Genomic DNA, 22,335 nt, shown 5'->3' on the forward strand with positions numbered 1-22,335 from the left:
AAAAATGGATTACTTTATGGTACTTAAATGCATACTTTTTTTCATATGAAAAGCCACATCAAAGTTTCAGTATAGACAACCAAATAAAAAAATTATTGTTTATTATATTTGTTTTGTATTCTTTTTCATTGATTGATGCAGCTGTGCGGAATCCGGACACAGATCGTGTGGTCAAGACAACGGAAAGCAGCATGCATATGCCATAAAAATTTCAAACAATAAAGCGCACATGTCAACAGGACCGTTAACAAGTAAAAAATGCTGCAGTCGGAAATATACGACTAGCAGTTATCCTCGAACGGAAAGTTATTAAATTAAATTGTTTAAATTATTCGTAGAGCATACAATATTGAATGGCTACAGGGTATGGGAACGTCAGGCATAATGTGAATACCGCTTATTTAAGCCTAAACCATAAACAGAAACTGTCATAAAACGTTGCCATTTACGAGCTTATTATAAAGATTTTTTGTGGTCCCATCAAATATGTAACAATAACAATAACGAACTTCTACATAAAGTCCGTGCATATTCAGTCTTGACGTATCGGACTTAACGGTCAATATCAGCGTACATCAATGAGTTGTACAAAAGGGAAGGTGCTTATGCTAATGCCAGAACGAGAGCACTTATCGCCAGATAATCCAGATATACACACACTATCTTATCCAGTTGGCAGTAAACCATTTTATTGACTGCTATCAGCAGCAATTTTATTATTTGGCCCATATGGCAATAAAGCACATTTATTTATTTTATTTTACGCAGCACGTAAATATGAAATAAAATAAAATAGGAAAAAAACACCAGAAAGTAAGGTTTTTGCGGCGCGACGAACACTTAATACGCTTTTACACTTTTCCCTTTTGCAGATATGTGAGTTTTTTTGAAATATCTTTAAATGCAGAAGAATTTGCCATTTAAGATCCTGCTATTCCACCGATCTTTCCCATAGCAGATATATGGTATAGTGGGCCGATGTTTATAAGAATCATAATGCCACTAATAAATACCAAGTTTGGTCAAGGGGTCTTAATATAAAAACAGGGTTCTATATCAAAACCAACTTTCAAGATATCTTAATAAACAAAAAAGTTTCCCATACAAGTATGATATGGTAGTGGAATGATATATTGTTCCGATCCGGACACCTTCGACATATGTGCTACAAATTTTCAAGACGATAGCTTTAAAAGTGAGAGACAAGTTCGCATGGAAACAGACAAACCGACCGGCTGGGCGGAGATGCCCTTCTATGCGTCACACATTTCATGACAAGACAATAATACCCTAAAGAAGGGTATATAAACGAGTTGATAAAATGAGATTCTGTGTTGCCTTTGAAATTGATGTCCAACATATTCATTAGGGCCAAACAAATGGAAATGGAAATGTCAGCGAGTCGTCTGGCGAAATGCAAATTTTCAATAGCTTTTTTTTCTGTTTTCAGCTAGATGGAGGGGGGGTGCTGCCATTGCCTGTGGGCCCTATTTAGCCCGATTTGGCGTCATAAAGGGTTAAGGCACGGCTCGTTGGCCACAACTTGAACGGGCTGCTGGCGCCAACTGCTGTTTAATTAGTTTTTCCGGCAAGAGCAACAGATTTTTGCTCCATGACCTAATGTAAATATGGAAAATAAAAATAAAAAGGAAATGGAAAGCCGCCATTAATTAAGGAGTCCTTTCCAATTTAAGCAGGCAACCGGAATGACAGCGGGCCGTAGAGTGTGGGCAATGCAAAGGATCAACAAAACTTAGAAATTGTGCCGTCATTTTGATTGATGTCCCTTCGTTTGTGTTGATAGCAGCAGCCAAATGGATGAGTCTTCCTTTTGTTTGGTTTTTTGTGGTTTTTTGGGATGAATACTCATATTCTGCTTACGTAATCTTTGATTAATGAAGCCTCGCGTGTTCGATTACACATACGTCTACTGGCAACAAGAATTTGATGGTTCGGCTCTATCTAATCCACACTGAAAATATTTTATATTCAACGACAAAAGTAACTTTATGAATTATTCACTATTTAGACCCCAAAAAAATAACAACAGCATTTTCTAACTTGTAAACCTTGCAGCTTCCAAGGAATTGCTTCAGAGCATAGTTCTGCATAGTTTTTTTTTTTTTTTATTTTCATAAATATAAATTTATTTAAAGAATATAAGCCTTGAATTAATAAAAAACAATATTTTTTAAATTTAGTTTTTCATGATTTTATATCCAACCCGAAACAGAATATTTTCGGCACGCCGGAGACTTAATATATTGGGGACTATTATTAAACAGATCTTTTCTATAGCAGCAGCTATATGCTAAAATGATCCACCGCTGAGCGGAAGTCTGCGTTCCTGCAGTGCCTCTCGTGGCTGGGAGACCATTGGTCTTGAGTATATCAACACACCTGTTGATGCTGATCTATTCTAGTATATATATTCCTTAAGGGTCAGAGAAGAAGACACCTTCTATGCATTATAAAATTCATGACAAACCTATAATACCCTCTATAAGGGCATAAAAAGCAACTCCAAATACTGTTAAAAAATATTATTTGAATAGTACCCAAAGCTCTCTTAATTACACTTTGCCTTAGAAAATTTAAAAAAAACGGAATCAAATAATACCTCTGACCTTATGTTTGCCTCGCTGCTGTATTTGTCTTTCATATTGATGTGGCTTTCAAGTATTAACGATTTATTAAATGATTTTTCAGATATCTTTTTGTTAGGGTCTTCTTCCTTACCCATTTTGGGTTACAAAAAAGGAATGTTTGAAATTGTATACCTCTGAGCTGCTGCTTTTTAAGGTCAAAGATGTCCGTTTTGAGTGCTTGCATACATTTCCACGACTTTCCAATACCTTTTTTGGCCCATTTTAAAGTTGTGTTGGGGGTATAATTACACACCACCATCCACGTCCATTATTGGGCTATTTTGGCGTACCCAAATCACACAATTGTTAATTATGTAAAATCAATAGGCCAGCCGCAACTGGGAAAGGCAAACAGAAACAAAAACAAAAGCGGCTAAGTTAGGATATTCAGTGAGGGGCGGGCCATTGATTTTTGCCAAGCACTGTGGCGTAAAACATGACATTGACTGGATTCTGTGTTGTGCTTGCTTTAAGTAAATCTAGCGCAACTTGGCTTTAATCCTGCAATTCAAAGCCCAGGCATGCCCAAAATATACTTACACACGCGCTGAACGTTTGCTCGCCATGTAAGAGAGAACAAAATATATGTAAATACATTGGACTTAGAGCGGGTTAAGGCCAGGTAAGAGTATGGGTGGGAGGCAAGGGTAAACTTAATGAAGTGCTTTGCCCAAGCCCGAAACAAAAAACCAACAGCTGAAAGCATCTGAGGCGGCATCCTGCCAGAAATACTGGCAACGGATCGGAAAGCAAAACGAAACAAAAGATTTCTGGCAAAATCCTTTAACCCTGCTCTTTCACGTATGTACTTCATCTCCATATAATGAGTTTAGAAATCGGCTGCAAGCACATGCTAAAATTTTGTTTTATGAGTCTTTGGTGGGATTACTTACGGCTTCTCACTTCCCTGAACATAAAAAAAGGTGAAAAAAATACGCGCAAAAGGATTTCCGTGTAGTCAACTTCAGTTGAATAAATACACACACACACATAAATCTTAAAATAAATAGGAAACGTGCTTTTTATTTTTCAGTTTTTCTTTAATACCGTTTGCTGCGTAGAAAATCGAAAAAGTTTTCAGTGGAAAATCATAAGCTCAACTACATAAATCTATAGTCGGCATTTCTCGAGCAGAGGATAACCTAAGCCCCCTTCTGCCGGACAGTCATAAATACACCTCCGATGAGAAAAAAAGCTACAGATGCCTGTCGCGTTGATAGCTATAAAATGAAAGATACTCGATATATACATATATAGAGATCGACTCGTCTATTGATGCTGATCGGAGACATTTGCACAAATGCATTATCCCTTTTCAGCCATTTTCAAAATTCATTCATTCATTTTTTCAGTCTAATTATAAAATCGATTTGACTTAAAACAAGTATGCAGCCTGGGGTCTTCTTTATGCACCTCAACCAGCTGTTTTTTTTTTTTGCTGTCTGCAAATAAAACATGACAATAATGTTTCTTTGAAATGGAAACAAGCTCTAAAGACTTGGCAAAACTTTGCTTATGACACTTTTACGTTGCCGCAAAGGAGCACACAACTTTTTACACTGTCCGGTTACCAAAGCCGCACGCCGGATGTTTCTGTCCGGGCAACAAACGTTCGCTGCTCAGATGCAGATGCCACAATCTTGGTAAGAGGGGGGCAACAGCAGATGCACTGACTCAATAAAAGATGTTGGCAAACTAAATAATGGCTGTCAGCAACTGAAACCGGCGGATGCAGCAAATCAAATGTATCCAGACACAACCAGAGCCACGTCAGTTAACATCTCAAGGTGACACTTGGACCCTGGCCCCGCTGCGGCTCTCAATACCGGCTGCTGCCTTCAGCCCAGGCTAAGACTTCTCCTCCGCCTGCCTTTTCAAGCAATCACATTAAGCAAATGCTACTCTCAGTCCTACTGTTGTAGTGTTCATTGTTGTTGCCGCTTTGTCATTTTCATAAAATATTTAAATGCAAAAAATGAGCGGTAAGGCAGATAAAAAAAAACCAACTTGAATATATTTAGAGCGGGTATTTTCCAATCAAGTTACACTGCTCAAAGCAAAAATAAATAATAGTATTATAGTAAAAGAAGTTTTTATAGATAAAAATATAATTCATATAGCCATAAGAAATGGTCGTTAAAATAATTTCTGAATAAAGGTAGAAAAAATAATAATATAATATTGCAAGCAAGAATGTTTCTAGAATTTCAAATAAAATATTTTGGTCCTTAACAAATTTTTAAATGGATGTTTCCAAAGATATAAAATATACTGAAAGCAAGCTTATCCTATAAATATTCCTAAAATATCACTTATGAAATTTTTTAGAAAGCCACTTTTTAATATACTAAGCAAATTATGAGAAATAATCCTAGAATTACACATCTCCATTTTTTTGAAACTATCAAAATATTTCTTAGTATAAATAGCAACAAAATTGTTTTTGATTATTTAAAGAATTCTTCATTAAGAGAAGAAATAAGTTGATTTATTTATCTTAAGGGTGCAGATATCTTTGCAATTTTTTGTATAAACGAATATACTTCTTTGCTCTTGGGAAACAGTGTAACTGTGTACTGTTGGTGTTTGCGTGCGTGCGTGTGTGTGTGTGTGTGTATGTGCGTGTGGGCTTGTAAGTGTAAAAACTCTGCAGCTGCCATCGTCGTCGCAATGTCCGCCGGACACGTTCCTTTCGCGCCATTTTGTCACCTAAGTCGCCTCCCCCGAGATGCCACCCATTTTACCGTTAGTGTGCGTTTCGGCCTTGTTGTTTTTGTTGCTGCCCGCTTGGGTATTTGTATTTAAATAGCATTACAGCATAAATTGCTAAATCTTAAGTTTGGTTTAGTTAAACGAAAAGGTAGTTATAAAAGAAAATGCCCGAAGTCATAAGCTGAAACAGATGAGTACCATATATTTAAGGCCGTGTTTAACTGCTTTTTGAGATACTGCATTTGTGCTCATTTCACTTTAAACTGACCTTTCAACTTGAACTATATTTGAGAGCTCAGCTAGCAGCAAAAGTCCAGCGCTATCCATGACAGGAGCGTATTACTTGAAATTGTAAAACTTTTTCCCAGCAATTTGCAGAAAACTGTCGCATAATTGAAATAAGCGCACGGCGAGCAAATTAATTTGCTTAAATTTGAAAACTCAGCAAGGTGTAAACAATTAGCAGCAGCTGTTAATTGGAATGCGGATTAATCAATAAGCAGCTGCAACAACCCAAAGCAAAGTTTGCAACAATAGTATAAAATTAATTAAAACTTATTCAAATATAAGCATATACTATCCCAAATACAGATACCCTGCTGGGCATATGTGTGCGACAGTTTGTCAAGTTATGGCCACAAAATTGACATATTTGCGAGCATAAAAAAACCGAATGAAGAAAAAATATATAGAGTTCGAATGCGGCACGCGTTGCTGATGGAAACTGTCAGGACAGTTGCGGCAAAGGCGCATTGATGGATGACTAAAAAGGATGACTAAAGCATTGCCCAACCAGACAGAATTGTTTCAATCAATCATAAATGAAATTGCGACAGCAAATGGACGCGCCAGGATTTGTGCGAGTAACTGGAAAACAAACGAATTGCGTATACTCTAACCAAAGATCTCGTTTGTTAAAGTACGTTTGTGCATTCCATACATAAGTTTATTTCTATGGTTTCTATGGAAAGATTCGCCGCTCGCCCATCGTCTGAGAGGGAACTGGGAAAAGGGCCTCCCACAAGTTTTCTTTCAGACACACATTTGCACAACTTTATTTGGACCCATTTAAACTGGGTTGTGGGTACAAAAAAAAAAATAAAAGAAAAAAAAAGAGAAATTGATAAATATAGATTTATCATTTTGAATGCTATTGCAATTGCTATTGATTGACGGATACAGAGCCAATGCACCAAACCGGAGCGTCTGAGCGACAAAAAAAAAGAAGGAATATGAATGGAAATGCAGAGGGGGGGGGGGGGGTGAGGAGGAGGGGGTTGGGGTGAAGAACTATTGAAACATTGTGTAGATTGATTCCAATTTTGGGATTATGGGATTTATGTACTAGCGATTCCACTGCTCCAATAGCTTGACGGCCGTCTGTATGTCACCGGCGGACATCAGCAGGGCGCATATGTTGCGCTGGCGATCCGTGTGGCCCAATGTGGTCAGCTGCAGCAGCTGGGAGCGGAAGCGCTGCTCCCAGCGGCTATCGTTGCTGGACATAAAATCAAAGAGATTTAACGAGGACACGGTTGGCGTTGCGGCGGCAACTGTTGGTGCCGGCGGAGCAGCTTGTTCGACTCCTGGCAACAAACGCTTTCGGACGCGTATATCGAGCTGACGGCGCGCATTGTCCGCCAGCTCGTTCAGTTGTCGCGCATGTTCGAGGGTTTTGTTAAAGTCACCCAACTGCAGGGACTGCATCATGTGATCGCATTTCTGCGTCAGATCGGCCACCATGCGCTCCGCGTTAAGCGCAAATCCATCAACCGTTTCCGGTTTGGTTTGACGCCAGGGATTCGGCAGCGGCATCTTATTTTCGCGTCCACGCTGTGGATTATCAACGCTGCGCTTGCAGCGGCATGTCTCCGCCTCCTGGTAGTTCATGGCCACATTATCCTCGTGGGCCTGACGCATGAAATAGTTGAGCTTGCCGAGCAGGCTATAGCCGCCAGGCACCCACTCCATGCGCATTATATGCATATCACGTTTGCGTCCCAGCTCCTGAACCTTGGCTGGATTGAAGACCGTCGAGAATAGCTCACGCAAATTACGATCACTGCTGAGAAAGTGACGAAACGATGCGTTCTCATCTATCATGGTCTTGATGCGTGTGTCCGATTGCAGCATGTCGCGCAATGTGCCCGGATCCTCGAGCAGCGGCTTGAAGATGTCGCCGCTCTTCAAGATCCAAGTGCGGGCGTTCGATGGAGCCGACGAGCTAGAGCTGCCGCTGTTGCTACCGGCAGCATTGCTGCAATCGTTCACAGGTGGCGCACCCTTCGACAGCTGACGGAAGACCACATGCACAGTGACGCCCGAGATGATGCCAAGGCTATCGATGGTGCCCTCATCGCGCAGCACCTGCCCGCCAAATACCAGAACCACAAAGTCTATGGCCTGCTCAAATCGCACCGCAACAAGCACACGCAAATTGCAGATCAGCTCGTTCTGGCGCACGGAGATGACAGCCGAGCCGCTACCGGTCTTGGCAGTTATATCGATGGTCTTACAACACATGGCCACTTGATGCGTATCGAATGCAGACGGATTCCAAGGCAGACGCAATCGTTTATTTTTCAATTTCTTGTGTTGTATATTGTATAAATAAAAATGTTCTACTAATGAGTCTGCATGACAACTGACTCAGTTGCCGAATGTTCGAATGTTTTGCGTTAAGAGCAAACGTTTGCTGCGGTTACTTTGTGCTGCCCTTTTTCGAAATACATAAGCACATGGCTAGGCAGACCCCATTCGAAATCTTCGAAATCGTTAACTTTTCGAAATTAGAGATGGCCGCTCACCAGGATTTTCCCATCGCCACACGACACGACCACAGCTTGAAAGCACGCACGCATATGCTTTATAAAATTATATTATACTGCTGCCAACGGATTGATCGGTATGAAAGACTTTGGTTGCTCCAAAAGATATGTCGATTAAGCTCGGCATTAATTAGACTCACTATCCTCTTTATATTTATGCAAAACCTAATCAAAATTGGACCACTATTTCATATAGCTGCAAACGAAATAATACTTAGGTCGAAAATGAAATTCTTGCATGGACAGCTGGTTAGATAAAACTATCAGAAAATCCTGAAGAAACCTAGTACTATAACTAGCGCTAGCTTAACTATGCTGCTTATAAACTAAATCTTATCAGCATCGGAATACTATTACTATAATATTTTGTTGTATTGACTAGGAAGAATCGTTCGAAAATTGAATTTTCCATTTTCCAGAATATATGTATTATGAGCATGCCCACATATCTCTAAAAGTGTAAGGCAAATGCGTACAAGTCGATGATATGCTTTCTGAAGTTTGGGTTTCTTCAAATTTATAATTTAATGCTTCCCTCCTACCTTCTGAGGTTGTCAAACCTTACTACATTTTAAACACCGACAAGCTTATCTAACATTTAAATTTTGTATTACTTATAATAATGTCTAATTCTACATCTGAAACAATTATGCATCAAAATAGCCAGCATTAACGTAAATAACAGATGCGTTGGTAAGAAACACGAAGTTAATTAAAAATGCAAAACGCTTTTAGTTAGGAAAAACAAAAATAAATGTCGCTTTATCTACATCGATCTCTTGCCATCTTTTGTGGCCTTTTAGGTGCACCGCAATGAGCTGCCATAATAATAACAACATTCTCAATAACATCAACAAAGAGCTGGTATAGTTAAGCTCGTGTGGCACTTGCAGTCCGGGGCAGGACATGACAGCGAATCAATTGAATTCAATCAAATTGCCACAAACAAGTCGAAAGGCAGACAGAGCAGGAGCAGGAGCAGGAGCAGGAGCAGGAGCAGCAGACGGAGACGAAGACATAAACAACAACAAATAGATAGTAAAACCTTCAGGAGGACGGCACATTAATGTAGCTACAAAATGGGCGCCAGCTCGTCGACCAGATCCGACACAAGTCTGCACCAGGATGATGATGGTGAGTTTGGCACACGAAATATCCATTGGGATAACGAGCACCGGCTTACCCCGGTACTCTTTAAGAGTATATATATATATATATATATATTCGATTTTTAATTAAACATTGAAAAACCATGTGAGGAATCAATTTTTGAACCGAAAATCCTGATAACTGAGTAGCTCTGGGCTACAAATTCAAAGAAAGTAAAAGTATTTGCAACACAGACGCTCGCAGCGCGACAGAGTTGTGAAGTTGGGAGTCGGCCATGGAGCATCTGGACGAGCTGTGCCTGCAGCAGATATTGGCATATCTCAGGCTCCCCGATCAGCTGGCCATGCTGCAGTGCGATGAGCGCTGCTATTCGCTGCTGGGCAGCCTCTGGCGCCGTCACCTCACCCGGATTGAGCTGAATCTGCTTCAGGTGCCGCTGTGCCTGGAGCACTTTGAGTTTTTGCTGCTCAATACCTGGAAAGAGCTGCGCGTGCTCAGGCTCAACTATGTGGATAAAGAGAAGTTTGAGGTGCTCGTCAGGCACAGATTTCCCAAGCTACAGTTGCTCCAGATTGATGCGCTGCCTCCCTTTTTCCTCTGTCATCAGAAACAGCAACAACTCAGACGGATTATGATTCTCAAGAAATATGAGGATAATGCTGCTGGGGCGTCTGTTGCCCAGCAAACCCAGTTAACCTGGTGATGACTACACAAAAAAAAATAAAAAGTACGCCCACCAAATAGGAGCTTCCAATTTTAGGTGCTTCTCCATTAAGCTTCATTCGTTCGTAGGGACTATCTAAAGTCTAGCTTGTGACCTGAGATTGACTGACTGATTGACTGATTGAGCGATTGACAGCTCCATTTTTAGCTGAGGTTTCCCTATGAGAACAAATGCAGCGTATACTAGGACAAGGCCTTGGCATATTCCTCTCGGCCGCTCATCCGATCTGCTTCAAATTAATTTGCGTAGCTCTAAAAAAAAACAGCTGCCAGGACAAAATGCTTTAATAAAGGACAATAATATAATATTTTTAATTTCAGTTAACTTTGATCATTTTCAAATCCTGCGCGCCATTGGCAAGGGCAGCTTTGGCAAGGTAAGAGACATCCTCTTAGCCCCGCTGGTCAGCTCTAAGTCTGTGCATCCTTGCAGGTGTGCATCGTACAGAAACGGGATAGCGGCATCCTCTATGCCATGAAATATGTTAGCCGCTCAGTATGCGAATCTCGGGGCGCCTTGGGCGGTGTGATCAAGGAGGTGGAGCTGCTATCCTCATTGGAGCATCCATTTCTAGTGAATTTATGGTTCTCTTTTCAAGGTAAGTATACACACACACACACACACCTGCACTCGCACTCGCTCAGACACTTACATATGCAAATGGTTGAGCCACCTGTAGAGCGAGTGTCACCGCCGCTGATTGGCAATCAAAATGCAAATTAACTATGTGCATTTCTTTTGATGTCTGAGCATTCACTTCTATCTTGTTCTTGTTCTTGTTCTTGTTCTTGTTCTTGTATGTGCTCCCAACGCTCAACGCTCATAGATGAGGAGGATTTATTCATGGTCTGCGACCTGTTGACGGGCGGTGATTTAAGATACCATTTACAAAACCGAGTAGGTTGCCGTTTGGTTTGCGACACTTAGCCAACATATGTATTTTGTATTTCTCAAACGCTCGCTTGACAGGTGGAATTCTCCGAGCAGAGTGTGGCCTTATTAGTGTGCGAGCTGGGCAGTGCCCTGGAGTACCTACAAACACAGCGTGTGATCCATAGGGACATTAAGCCCGATAATATTCTATTAGATGATGCAGGTGAGTTCAGCAAATAAGCACACAAACACACACACTCACACACGCACACACACGCACACGTACACAGTCAACAAGAAGTTTGGCAGCCAATTTCAAGTAATTTCTCGGCCAAGTCGGCCCAAAAGCATCCATAATTCATTAAATTGTCCTATGTCCGTGTTCAAAAATTTATTGATTTCATGTGCAAAAAGCAAGCAAAAGTTTTGTGTGAGTGCCCAAGTGAATACTTGAGAGCAGGTTCAAATTATTCATATGTGCCCGCCCTCTTAGGCCTAGCATCCTGCCGCCGCCTGCCACCTGCCGCCTGTCACCTGCTCCTTAACTACTTAACATATATTATTTATTTAGCTACATCGTATTTACATATAGGTTTATGCCTTTGCCAAATAGATAGCTTATTTCTGTATGCATAAAAGCATCTTGTATTATCTGTGTGTGCACTAAACTTTTTTTGGGCAGGTGCAAATTGTAGAATAATTACATTATTGCAATTTTCATGCAATTGTTATCTATTGGCAGACAATTGATTAATTACAGAGAAAGCTTTAGAATTTCAGTTATACGAAACCATTGCTTAAGTGCAGCAAATTGATATTGAGATACGTTTAAGCAGCGTACGGCACTTTAAGCAAGATTAACACTTTAAATAAAGGTGCTTTGCACTTCACAATATTGAAGAAAACATGTTTACGTTCAATATACTTGCGAATTTATTTAATCGTTCCGCTTTGAGATATAAAATGAGGTTCAGATGTGAGCTGTAACATATAAATTTCATTAATTTGTAATGGACATAAAAAGGATTTATTAAATACACACACAATATATTACTGGAAAAGGAGAAACTATTACAAATATCCAATTCAATTAACTTAAAATGTGACACACACTCTTAACAGAGACACACAAACCCACACTCACTGTCAATATTGGTATATGGGTAATTGGAAACCAATTACGTGCGCTTAATTGCAGGACACGCTCATTTGACTGATTTTAATATTGCAACGCGGTTGCAAAAGGACTCCCTCGCCTGCAGCATGTCTGGTACGAAGCCATATATGGCGCCAGAGGTCTTTATGTGCGCCCTGGAAGAAGTTGGTAAGTTGGACGGACGAGGGTTTGACATCTATTCCGGGACAACAAATCAAATTAAACCTAGAACTGCTGCTGTAGCGACAACAACAACAAAAAATAAAAATAAGAGGAAGATGCTTAATTAAATGTTTCCGGTCTTTGGTAATCTAATTTGCAGCTGGATATAGCTATCCAGTGGACTGGTGGTCCCTGGGTGTTGTGGCCTACGAGATGAGGTCGAACACACGGCCATTTGTCCTGCACTCGCACACGCCGCTGGTGGAGATTAAGAACGTGCTGAACACCTCGGTGCACTATCCGCATTACTGGAGTCACGAGTTTATAGATCTGTTGCAAAAGGTGGGTGGCAAAAAACAATCAGCACCAATTATATCTAATTATTTGCATCTCATCTTTAGCTGCTCTGCGTGCATCCTGGTGCACGGATAAGCTCACAACAAGAGCTGCATCAGACGCCGCTGTTGCGGCCCACGGACTTCCAGCTGGTGCTTGAGAAGAGTATAAAGCCCGCATTTAAGCCACCCGAAGATCATCTTAATTGCGATCCCTGCTTGGAGCTGGAGGAAATGATTGTCGAGACGCGACCGTTGCACAAAAAGAAAAAGCGCCTGGCCAAACAGCGTTCGGCGCAACGAGACAGTGATCCCGAAACGGCACTTGTGAAAGAGTTCATTGTGTACAATCGCTTCAAGGAGCTCAAGCGCAAGGCCATGGAAAAAAAGGAGAGTGACTGGCAGCGCGAACTGGAGCTGGCCATGGCCAATTCCATAGTGAACAGTCTAGCGCCCATACAGGAGAAGCCAACATCGTCCCTGGCCACAACAGTTGCGCCCACAGCTACTGCTTTAAATATCTGTGCACGATGCACAAGCTCTCCAACCGCACAAACCAAGGATAGTGATAGTATTGAATTTATAGACCGCACACCATCTCCGCAGGCGGCTCAGATGACGCCTACACCGCGCAGATTCTGCTGCAAAACGACGAGCACTGTACGGGAATAAAGACCCAAATTTATTATTTGATCTCCAATGCACAAACTAGTCCAACTTAATGCCGCAAGGTTTCTCACGTATAGCTTGAATAGAAAAACGAAAATGCCTGCTGTCAATCCAAAAGATACAAAAAGTAATATATATATATATATATATATCTGAGCTACCAAAACCTTCTACAAGGATTTAAACAAATATTTTTCGAGCAAGCGCATATAAGAAAAAAAAGAGAAAAACTTATGTAGTACTTTGTAATTCACATGAAACTAACACCAACGCCGGTTTGCACCTTTGTATGTACATATTATATAGTATTTTATAAGTATTGCGATCGCCTGGCTCCAACTGTACATTTGATGTAATGTATTTCGATATTGATGTACCTATTTTTTAGATGTTAGCCGAAAATCAAAATAAATGGTATTGTCCCCTAGACAAGCGTTAAGAATTTTTATATCATTGATGTACATTTGGCATTGGCTTAAAAAGTTAAAATTCGTTAAATCTTTATTGCACAGCTGACGAAAAAAAATTAGTTAATTACAATAATAAGCTTGGCCAATTCGATTTTTTTGTTTTCCATTTTTATTTCAAGTTATATTTCATTCATGTTTCACATAAGTTTTTATTTGCTTTAATGCGTTTTCTTTGTATAAAAAAGAGTAAATAATTACGGTTTGTATGTATAAATTTTTTGTTTTTCACACATTTGTTGATCTTCATGTTTGTTAAAATATATATAATAATTGTATGGGTGTTGGTGTTGGTATTGGTTGTGTATGTGTGTGTGTGTGTGTGGGGGGGGCAAACACTAACCAAAATTACAATAATAATATGTTATTGTTCGTTTCTATGTTGGTTTCATTCAGCAAAAATGCAACATGTTAATAGTTTGTTAATTCAATTTCTTCAATCCACGTTTTTTTTTTTTTTTTTTTAAATTTTGTATATATATATTTTTTCTTGTTTTTGTGGTTATTTAGAATTCACGAATAATCAACATTTGTTACACTGATCCCCAAGCCATAAACTGTGCGTGCTCCCAACGATAGCAGATCAACTGTTTTCGGGGACGCGCGCACTCAGCTGCTGGTTGGGGCCATGTGTCAAAGGTTGGGAGAAAAATGTATAGAAAATCGTAAAATATGTAACATATTTTTTCGGTCTTGTCGTTGAGAAAGGACAAGTTAGTGAAGTAGGGTTAATAACCTAGCTTGAAATGATGATCCACTTGCAAATGTAGAACGAGTATTCCATAAATATAATTTTTGTTTTTTCATTTCATTTAACGAATTTTTTTTTGTTTTTCTTTTTAGCAAAAACAAATGCAATTGTTTAAAAAAAGCTTCAGATTTTTCTGTTGGAAAAACGAAATTTTTCTGTCGCTTGGTTTGTATGTTGTTAGAAAGAGAGAATGAGAAGAAGAAACTACAAGCTGAAAAATTATGTGAAATTGTGTGGGTATGAGTTTTCCTTTCTTTTTTTTTCTTTTTTTTTTTTTAAGTTTGATTGTATGTGTGTTGTGTGTGAGTTCTTTGTGTTGTTGGAGCTCAATTCAGTTTGTGTTTGTTTTCTTTGTGTTAGTTTTCTGTTGCGTCTAAACAAAATGTTACTCTTTTTCGTTGAACTCCACACGTGGCGCTGGCGGCGGACATCCGCCTTGGCCGTTTTGTGGCAGAACTACCAACATGATCATACTATACTGTGGTTGTGTCCACAGACTCAATACGTGAAGCGGCTCCTTCACCGGCAGCGGCATTGCCGCCCTCGCCATTCACATTAGTATTGCCACCCTCGCCAGCGCTGGTATTGCCACCGGCATTCTTTTTGGCGCCAAAGTTAAGTAACTCTACGTTGACATTAATGGTTTTCGTTTGCACTGGTGCATTCACATTTTCAACTGGCGGCTCTTCTGCGGCTCCAGCAGCTGGTGCTGAGTCGCCACCACCGGTGGTAATGGTCAGCGAGAGATCGTTCAGCGACTTGAGCACCTTGTCAACATCATCCTGGGTGCTTGGAGCGCCGTTACGATTACCAAAGTGCAAGAAACACTTTCCAAAATGACCTGTAAATCATATACTTCAATAATTAAATGAATTCAGCGTGGTGTTATACCAGTTGGCTACGTACCCTTCCATGTAATCGACAATGGATTACATTCGCGCTTACGCAGCTCGGACTTCAGGTCCTTGACGCGAATGTCGCGTGTCAGGTTTGTCAATTTAACACAGAAATCACGATGCGGGCGATTCTTCTTCTTCGGGCGACGTTCACCCGCACCACCCTCATCAAATTTACGATCTTCACTCTTAACACCAACCTCAACTCCAGACTGATCACCCTCAGACTGCAAACAAGAATAGTTAGCAAGGGCTTAAAGGATTCACGAGTTGTTGCTTACCTTGTTTGTGCGTCTGCGACGGTTGATGAAACGACCCTTGCGGCGTGGTGTGCGCTTCTGCGCATTATCCTAAACAAAAGAGAAATTTCCATTGGTTAATTATATATATATTTTTTCAAATATATAAATATATTTTGCAAACATACGCCTTGTTGTTCGTTGTCAGTCTGTGAGGTGGTGCGTCCTGGGTTTCCTCGTTGGAAGCGACGACGCAACGGTCCACGACGGCGTCTACTGTTCTGATGCTGCTCAACATCGGTATCCTCCTCCTTCAGGGTTATCTTCTTACCCGCTTTCTCCAGCTGCTCCTTAAGTTGCTGCAGCACAGGCAAAATCTTCAAGCGACGCTCGGACAAAAGTTCCCAGAAAACACCATTTGGACGCGGCAAACGCTTAGCCACACGTATCACCTCGGTGGGTGTTACAATAATGTCCACTGGCGTATCGTATTTTTGGAACAAGTTAACGGGCAGCGTGTCAACGACCTGCACATCGTGCACAATTGTTACAATGGCCGTTTCCGGCGTTATGACGCCCAGCTCAATGAGCAAGCCAATGTCCAAATCGGCAAAACCGTTGCCACGTCCAATGCGATAGCCATCACGTGATACCACCACCGAACCAATGACAACCAAATCAAGCTTCAAATCGCTATCCAGACCAATTTCCGAACGGAACTTCTGTATATCCTGGACGCGCAATGCTTCTTTTTTTTGCTCATCGGTGGCATCGGCCGGCACATCGACTTTAAGGCAAAGCGCGGGCGAGTCCCGTGTGCTGGGCAAATATACAGATTTATTGGCCAGCATTGACTGTTCCTTAAAGTCATGCAAGGCGCGATCAATGTTCACTTTGATGTGCTCTATAGAACGAAAGCGCATTAAATATATATTGTTAAGCGGGTTTACACATAAGCAGAACATAACCTACGTGCTTTCTTGAACTCCTCCTCCTGAATGAGCAATGCAGCGGCCTTATCGGCATCAACGAACGCAGGAATACGGTTGAATATGCCATTGAAGCCGATTCCAACTTTGCCCTCCTGGATTTTCTTCCAAGTTTGAACGCGCAGCGAGCGCTTTGTCGGCTCTGCGGGCTGAGCTGTTAAAGACACACCCAGTTATTAACTTTTTATTTAGTTAGTTACTTACACAATAATCAAAATATTATGCTAAATCCATATTTATTTCGTATTTACTTAGGTGGTCAACTTCAAGAGAAAACATGTTTGCATACATACTAAGCGTTTATATATTCCAATGAACATACATTCTGTTTTGGCTCAAAAAAAAAAACAATGTTTTACAATATATACGATTTTCCGTTAAAAAACTTGTCAGCTTCAAAAGAAAGTTCACAAGAAACTTAAATAGAATTACGAGAGTTCGGTATATACGAAACTAGCGGGAGTCGAAAAATTCTTCCAAACTTCTAATATGCAAAGGTGGTCAATCTCACAGGTTTTATTGAATCGAAAATTCTAAATTTATATATGCATTGTGTGCCTAAGCATGTTGCTTTCGCTTTTGGGGGAACTAAAAATAAACACAAACAAATGCGGCTGCCGCGTTAGATTAGAAATTGTGGCGACAAGAGAGAGAGAGAGAGAGAAAGAAACACTGAGCGGCGGCTAAGCGAGTGACTGTTACATGGAGAGAGGAGAGTGAGTGCAAGATCTCGCATTACCGGCAACAAAATCATTTTGATTTGTCAGCAGTTGTTTTCTTATCGCTGACCCGTGATTAACGCATGCATGTTATCACGCCAGGTTCATGTCGGACAAAATATTTCTATGTATAACTGATAAACCGGTTTTTACGCCCAGCAAAGATATTTAACGTAGAATAACAAGCCACACACAAACGGAATTAAAGTCAAATGCGACAATTTAACTAAACAAATGTCTTTAAAGAACATTTGGAATTGCCAAACAACTAAAAAAAAATAAGAGTTGCCACCTGACCGAGTTAATATATGCATGAAGAATACATACTTACACATATTAAAATTAAGACAGTAACTAAAAATGCAGAGCAGAGCAAAGCAAACACTTGTGTATGCGTATTCAAACATCTAATAGGCAAAACATTCAAAATATCGATATTGACGTATGACCAATAAGTTGGCAACGCTGCGACAGCTCACACATACACACAAGCGCGCGCTCAGTCCTAAACATACACACACACACACACACAGTCAAATAGCATTTCTCAGCGATGAGCGCATCAAGACGCGCGAATTTTTCAATTAATATGTATGTACATATGTATATGCAAAAGTATAGTTTTGTTGATGCTTGCAGGAAGAGCGAGGGGTCTATGAAAATACATACTTACATACACTTTTAGTTCGACTGACATTAACGCGAGAGCACAGAATGAAAAAAAATAAATAAAAACGCATTCATATGGGCCAAGAGCAACCAAAATGATTCACTGCGTACTATTTGGGAGTTCAACTTAGTAATTGCAGCACTTGTAGCATTTTGAGCATAAAATTGCGCGTACCGATGACGTAATTATTAGGAGAAAACACAAAAATGAATTGTCGAGCAACAAAATAAGTGCTCATATATGTACATATATATGTATGCACGTACATACCCACTATGCACACACATACATACACATTTGTAATTTGTTGTTCTTTCTGCTGTACTTCTTTCAGATTCTTTGCCTGCTTTGCTTTACGTTTTACAGTTTCTAGTAGCGAAATGGCAGACAGTGTGTCAACTCTCATTTACCGCTAGAATCAATCAGGAAAAAAAAATATGAAAGAAATATGGCGGCAATTTGACAACTTTATGTCATTGCTATAACAAAAATGGCTGTACGAAAATGCAGGAGCGCTGCGCGTTTGCCCTTGATCCATTTTTATTGTTTAGAGAAGAAATTCACAATATTGAAATAAATATTCAGCCCGGCAAATAAGTACTTAAGTACATACACATCTATATACTTATATGTAGATGGGAAATGATATGCTCGCCAACAGAAAATTCTTTCCCTCACCCCGTAAACTTACTTGTCGATGATACCTCCGCGGCGGCGGCAGCGGCAACGGGAGCTTCGTTGCTTTGATTTTCCATCGTATTTCGTTTATAAATTGTGTACTTAAACTGTTCTTTTTAGATTTTCTTTTTTTTTAACAATTATTTTTCTTTCACAAATTTACACAAGTTACAGAGCAACGTCTACCTTCTCCGGCTGCTTCCAACAAACCACGTTTCTGGCTCGATGAAATTGTATTATATCGATATCGGTTTGTATCGACGGTCTCTTTTTTTACCACGCGCGAAACAGCCGCTATGGAATTCAGTATATTTTTCAATTGATTTTTAATGTTGAGAAGCAAAAATGCACAAACAATTAAAAATTAAAAAATAACACAATTTTAACCGGAACAATCAATCACTAACATGTATTGCGATGTTATGAGAAACTAATGCAATCCCAATTCAATTCAGGTTGACAATAAAGTCAATGGTTATTTGTTCAATGTGATATAGGATTAATTTCTTACTTCTGATTGTCAAGTTAACGCCATCTTTTTTTGTATAAATCATCCGACCAATGTGTTAAAAAATTTTCTGTCAAGGTCAATAATATATTTCGCGAACAACGATTGGCCGATAATTGGGTATGTAGCTTAAATGTAAATAAAGGTGGTAAGAATAATGACAAATGGCGAAATAAATTAAAAAGGTATTTCGATATCGATAGATTTATGACAAAAAATACTGTTTTGTTTTGTGGTATTTCTTAAAGGTAGTATTTTGTACAACAAAACAAAACATGAAAAAGCGCGAGTTGTGAACAGCGTACAGCGTACATTATGTCACAGCTGTTCTTTACACAACGTGGAGCGGTCGGTCGCTCGAGAAGTTTATTATTTGAATTTCTTCAATTAAAATCCAGACGGTACGCGCTCGATGCAAAACCCGAGGCACTATGCAATATCAACTGGCAGGCGTCTGCTCTGCGCAGTGCGCTTGAGAATCGGCTTTGGTTCTGCAACCGAAGAACGTTGCGTTCATCGTGCTGCAATTCACTTCTCGCGTAATAAAAAACATGAAACGAATGTTTCGGCGCTGTTTAAGCCGGTTCAGATTCAGGCCAATATCGATGACGAGGATGTGGGATCCGAGCTGGTTGGCAAGCTTGAAAAGTCTGAGCTGTTAAAGATTTTAAACAAATTCGCACAACGTCGTGAAATCAAAGCCCTGTGTAGTGAAAATGGGTTGGATTGTAAGTTGTTTTCGATAGTATCAAATTGTTCAATTTTGTCTAATTCCCCCGTCTCCAGCCTACCTACAGCAACAGGCGTTTGGCTCATTTCGTCGTTTCTGCATTGAGGCTGAAAATCTGCCAGCTGATCTGCATATTATTTTCAGCGACATAATGCATGGTGCCGGCCACATAGACGACATCTTCCCCTACTTCTTGCGTCATGCCAAGACTGTTTTTCCTCATCTAGACTGTATGGACGATTTGAAAAAGATATCAGACTTGCGTCAGCCGGCCAATTGGTATAGCAATGCCCGTGCCATTACACGTAAGATCGTATTCCATGCTGGACCCACAAACTCAGGCAAGACATATCATGCAATGGAGAGATATTTGGGTGCCAAGACGGGTGTCTATTGTGGACCACTAAAGCTGCTCGCCACGGAGGTATATAACAAGGCCAATGAGCGTGGCACACCTTGTGATCTTGTTACTGGTGAAGAACGTAAATTTGGCATCAGCGAGAACTCACCAGCAAACCATGTGGCATGCACCGTTGAAATGACCTCTGTGAATACACCTTGTAAGTGAAAACCTTTAATGCCTTAAAGCTAGCTAACATTCGATACATAAATAGATGAGGTGGCGGTTATCGATGAAATACAACAGATACGTGACCCACAGCGTGGCTGGGCTTGGACACGGGCATTTCTAGGACTGATTGCTGATGAGGTACACGTCTGTGGTGAGGCGGGCGCTCTGGAGTTGCTAGAAAAAATTTGCGAAACTACAGGTGAAACGGTCGAAGTGCGTCGCTATGATCGCCTCACGGAGCTAACTGTAGAAAGTTCAGCGCTAGGTTCTCTGGACAATGTTATGCCTGGAGATTGTATTGTTTGCTTTAGTAAACATGATATCTATACGGTTTCGAGAGAAATTGAAGCGCGGTAAGTGTGCATTACATTTTTTACTAATCCATTTGCTTAATATATGAACTGTATTTATAGAGGCAAAGAAGTCGCTGTTATCTATGGTGGACTGCCACCGGGCACGAAACTAGCTCAGGCTGCTAAGTTTAATGATCCAGAGAATAGTTGTAAAGTAATGGTGGCCACTGATGCTATTGGCATGGGCTTAAATCTGTAAGTTTGTTGGATTTGATAAACTTTTTACTGTTATATTAAAGTAAACACTTATAGGAGCATTCGTCGCATTATATTCTACTCGTTGGTCAAACCCACGATGAATGAGCGTGGCGAACGCGAAATCGACACAATTTCTGTGTCTTCAGCTCTCCAAATAGCCGGGCGTGCTGGTCGCTATCGTACTCAATGGGAGCACGGCTATGTAACAGCCTTTAAGGCCGAAGATCTACAAACCCTTCAACGTATACTTAATCAAACGCCGGAGCCTTTGAAGCAGGCAGGCCTTCATCCCACTGCTGATCAGATAGAGCTTTACGCTTACCACCTGCCAAACTCAACGCTAAGCAATCTAATGGATATTTTTGTGAATCTCTGCACTGTAGATGATTCCTTATATTTTATGTGCAATATCGAGGATTTTAAATTTCTTGCCGAGATGATACAGCATGTTCCTCTGCCTCTGCGTGCACGCTATGTATTCTGTTGTGCCCCCATCAACCGTAAGATGCCTTTTGTGTGTTCAATGTTTCTGAAGATAGCTCGGCAATATAGCCGCAACGAACCAATTACATTTGATTTTATCAAAAAAAACTGTGGCTGGCCCTTTAAGCTGCCCAAGACCATACTGGATCTGGTCCATCTGGAATCCGTCTTCGATGTTATGGACTTATATCTATGGTTAAGGTAAGAAGAAGATTCGTACGTTTGTAAGATCTTGTCTAATAATTAAAATTCCTTATAGCTATCGATTTATGGATCTATTTCCCGAGGCCGCAAACGTGCGCGAAGCTCAAAAAGAACTGGATGAGATCATACAACAGGGGGTCTTTCAAATAACTCGGCTGTTGAAAAACACAGAGGCAGGACAGGATGGCGAAATACCAAACTACACAATGCGGCGTGTTACACAAATCAAGGAACCGCGCTTGCCGAGCTCATCCCGTGGGCGCCTAACGGAAAGACTGTTAGCTCAGGGACTACTAACACCTGGCATGCTGAGCGAACTGCGTAAGGAGTGGGATGCACAGCACCATTCACAGCCACAAGCAGCGTCAAGCCTTAAAGACACTCAGGAGTGTTACACAGACAGCGACGATGATGATAATTATACAGCAAACTCAAAAAAGACGCGGCGAAAACGCAGAAAGTAGTAGATGGATATTGTTAAAGTAATATGGAGCCATAAGCCCCAAGTAGCTGTTGTTATGTTATCACTTTATTTTAAGTCACAATTATGTAATATTAAAATTAATTGTTTTAATAATCAACAATGACAATTTAATTGCTTTAAATTGAAAAATAGAAATTTGTAATCTATTCCAGGAAAATCCAATCACTTCATTCATTGT

The 22,335-nt window shown here is 40.4% G+C and overlaps 4 protein-coding genes across 9 annotated transcripts in view; 2 read left to right on the forward strand and 2 right to left on the reverse strand.

Annotated features, from left to right (window-relative positions):
- LOC6633034 (serine/threonine-protein kinase 32A) overlaps positions 1-13,646 on the forward strand; it is a 28,381-nt gene extending 14,735 nt beyond the window's left edge. For 2 of the 5 annotated variants that reach the window (XM_015170555.3, XM_015170554.3), the window contains exons 2-9: positions 8,992-9,322; positions 10,343-10,398; positions 10,455-10,620; positions 10,849-10,919; positions 10,992-11,118; positions 12,094-12,219; positions 12,374-12,555; positions 12,615-13,646. In XM_015170555.3, the coding sequence (XP_015026041.1) occupies positions 9,268-9,322; positions 10,343-10,398; positions 10,455-10,620; positions 10,849-10,919; positions 10,992-11,118; positions 12,094-12,219; positions 12,374-12,555; positions 12,615-13,220 (1,389 nt within the window). In that variant the 5' untranslated portion in view covers positions 8,992-9,267 and the 3' untranslated portion in view covers positions 13,221-13,646. Of the gene's footprint in view, positions 1-8,786; positions 8,882-8,991; positions 9,323-9,482; positions 10,026-10,287; positions 10,399-10,454; positions 10,621-10,848; positions 10,920-10,991; positions 11,119-12,093; positions 12,220-12,373; positions 12,556-12,614 lie in introns of those variants that run through there. The other 3 variants (XM_015170552.3, XM_002056025.4, XM_015170553.3) reach the window with 3 other exon arrangements.
- LOC6633033 (ubiquilin-2) lies at positions 6,301-8,027 on the reverse strand. Its single transcript, XM_002056024.4, has one exon. The coding sequence runs from the start codon at positions 7,881-7,883 to the stop codon at positions 6,705-6,707; it is 1,179 nt and encodes a 392-aa protein (XP_002056060.1). The 5' UTR covers positions 7,884-8,027; the 3' UTR covers positions 6,301-6,704.
- Positions 13,647-14,649: 1,003 nt separating the features above from the next.
- On the reverse strand, positions 14,650-18,852 carry lost (methenyltetrahydrofolate synthase domain-containing protein lost). The gene is made up of 6 exons (XM_002056026.4): positions 18,640-18,852; positions 16,543-16,713; positions 15,759-16,474; positions 15,613-15,681; positions 15,342-15,558; positions 14,650-15,276 (listed from the first exon to the last, which is right to left on the reverse strand). The coding sequence occupies exons 1-6, from the start codon at positions 18,701-18,703 to the stop codon at positions 14,909-14,911; spliced, it is 1,605 nt and encodes a 534-aa protein (XP_002056062.1). The 5' UTR covers positions 18,704-18,852; the 3' UTR covers positions 14,650-14,908.
- A 265-nt stretch (positions 18,853-19,117) lies between these two features.
- Suv3 (Suv3 helicase) lies at positions 19,118-22,257 on the forward strand. Of its 2 annotated transcripts, XM_002056027.4 has the most exons (7): positions 19,118-19,254; positions 19,533-19,862; positions 19,921-20,424; positions 20,479-20,788; positions 20,849-20,983; positions 21,041-21,670; positions 21,729-22,257. In XM_002056027.4, exons 2-7 carry the CDS (start codon positions 19,547-19,549, stop codon positions 22,135-22,137), a joined length of 2,304 nt encoding a protein of 767 aa, XP_002056063.1. In that variant the 5' UTR covers positions 19,118-19,254; positions 19,533-19,546; the 3' UTR covers positions 22,138-22,257. The 2 variants fall into 2 exon arrangements, with proteins under 2 accessions (XP_002056063.1, XP_032289642.1); XM_032433751.2 differs by lacking the exon at positions 19,118-19,254 and having other exon boundaries at positions 19,422-19,862.
- Positions 22,258-22,335: the final 78 nt, after the last annotated feature.

This window comes from Drosophila virilis, chromosome 2 (assembly GCF_030788295.1).
Source record: "Drosophila virilis strain 15010-1051.87 chromosome 2, Dvir_AGI_RSII-ME, whole genome shotgun sequence".
Lineage (NCBI taxonomy): Eukaryota > Metazoa > Arthropoda > Insecta > Diptera > Drosophilidae > Drosophila > Drosophila virilis.

Excerpts from the sequence above, each read along its gene's own strand:
- lost (XM_002056026.4), bottom strand. The coding sequence starts at position 18,703 with ATGGAAAATCAAAGCAACGAAGCTCCCGTTGCCGCTGCCGCCGCCGCG. Across the intron at positions 15,682-15,758 it reads CTGACAACGAACAACAAGGC|GATAATGCGCAGAAGCGCAC; the intron begins GTATGTTTGCAA and ends TCTTTTGTTTAG. Across the intron at positions 15,277-15,341 it reads ATTGTCGATTACATGGAAGG|GTCATTTTGGAAAGTGTTTC; the intron begins GTACGTAGCCAA and ends TATGATTTACAG.
- Suv3 (XM_002056027.4), top strand. The coding sequence starts at position 19,547 with ATGCAAAACCCGAGGCACTATGCAATATCAACTGGCAGGCGTCTGCTC. Across the intron at positions 19,863-19,920 it reads TAGTGAAAATGGGTTGGATT|CCTACCTACAGCAACAGGCG; the intron begins GTAAGTTGTTTT and ends CCCCGTCTCCAG. Across the intron at positions 20,425-20,478 it reads GACCTCTGTGAATACACCTT|ATGAGGTGGCGGTTATCGAT; the intron begins GTAAGTGAAAAC and ends ATACATAAATAG.
- LOC6633033 (XM_002056024.4), bottom strand. The coding sequence starts at position 7,883 with ATGTGTTGTAAGACCATCGATATAACTGCCAAGACCGGTAGCGGCTCG.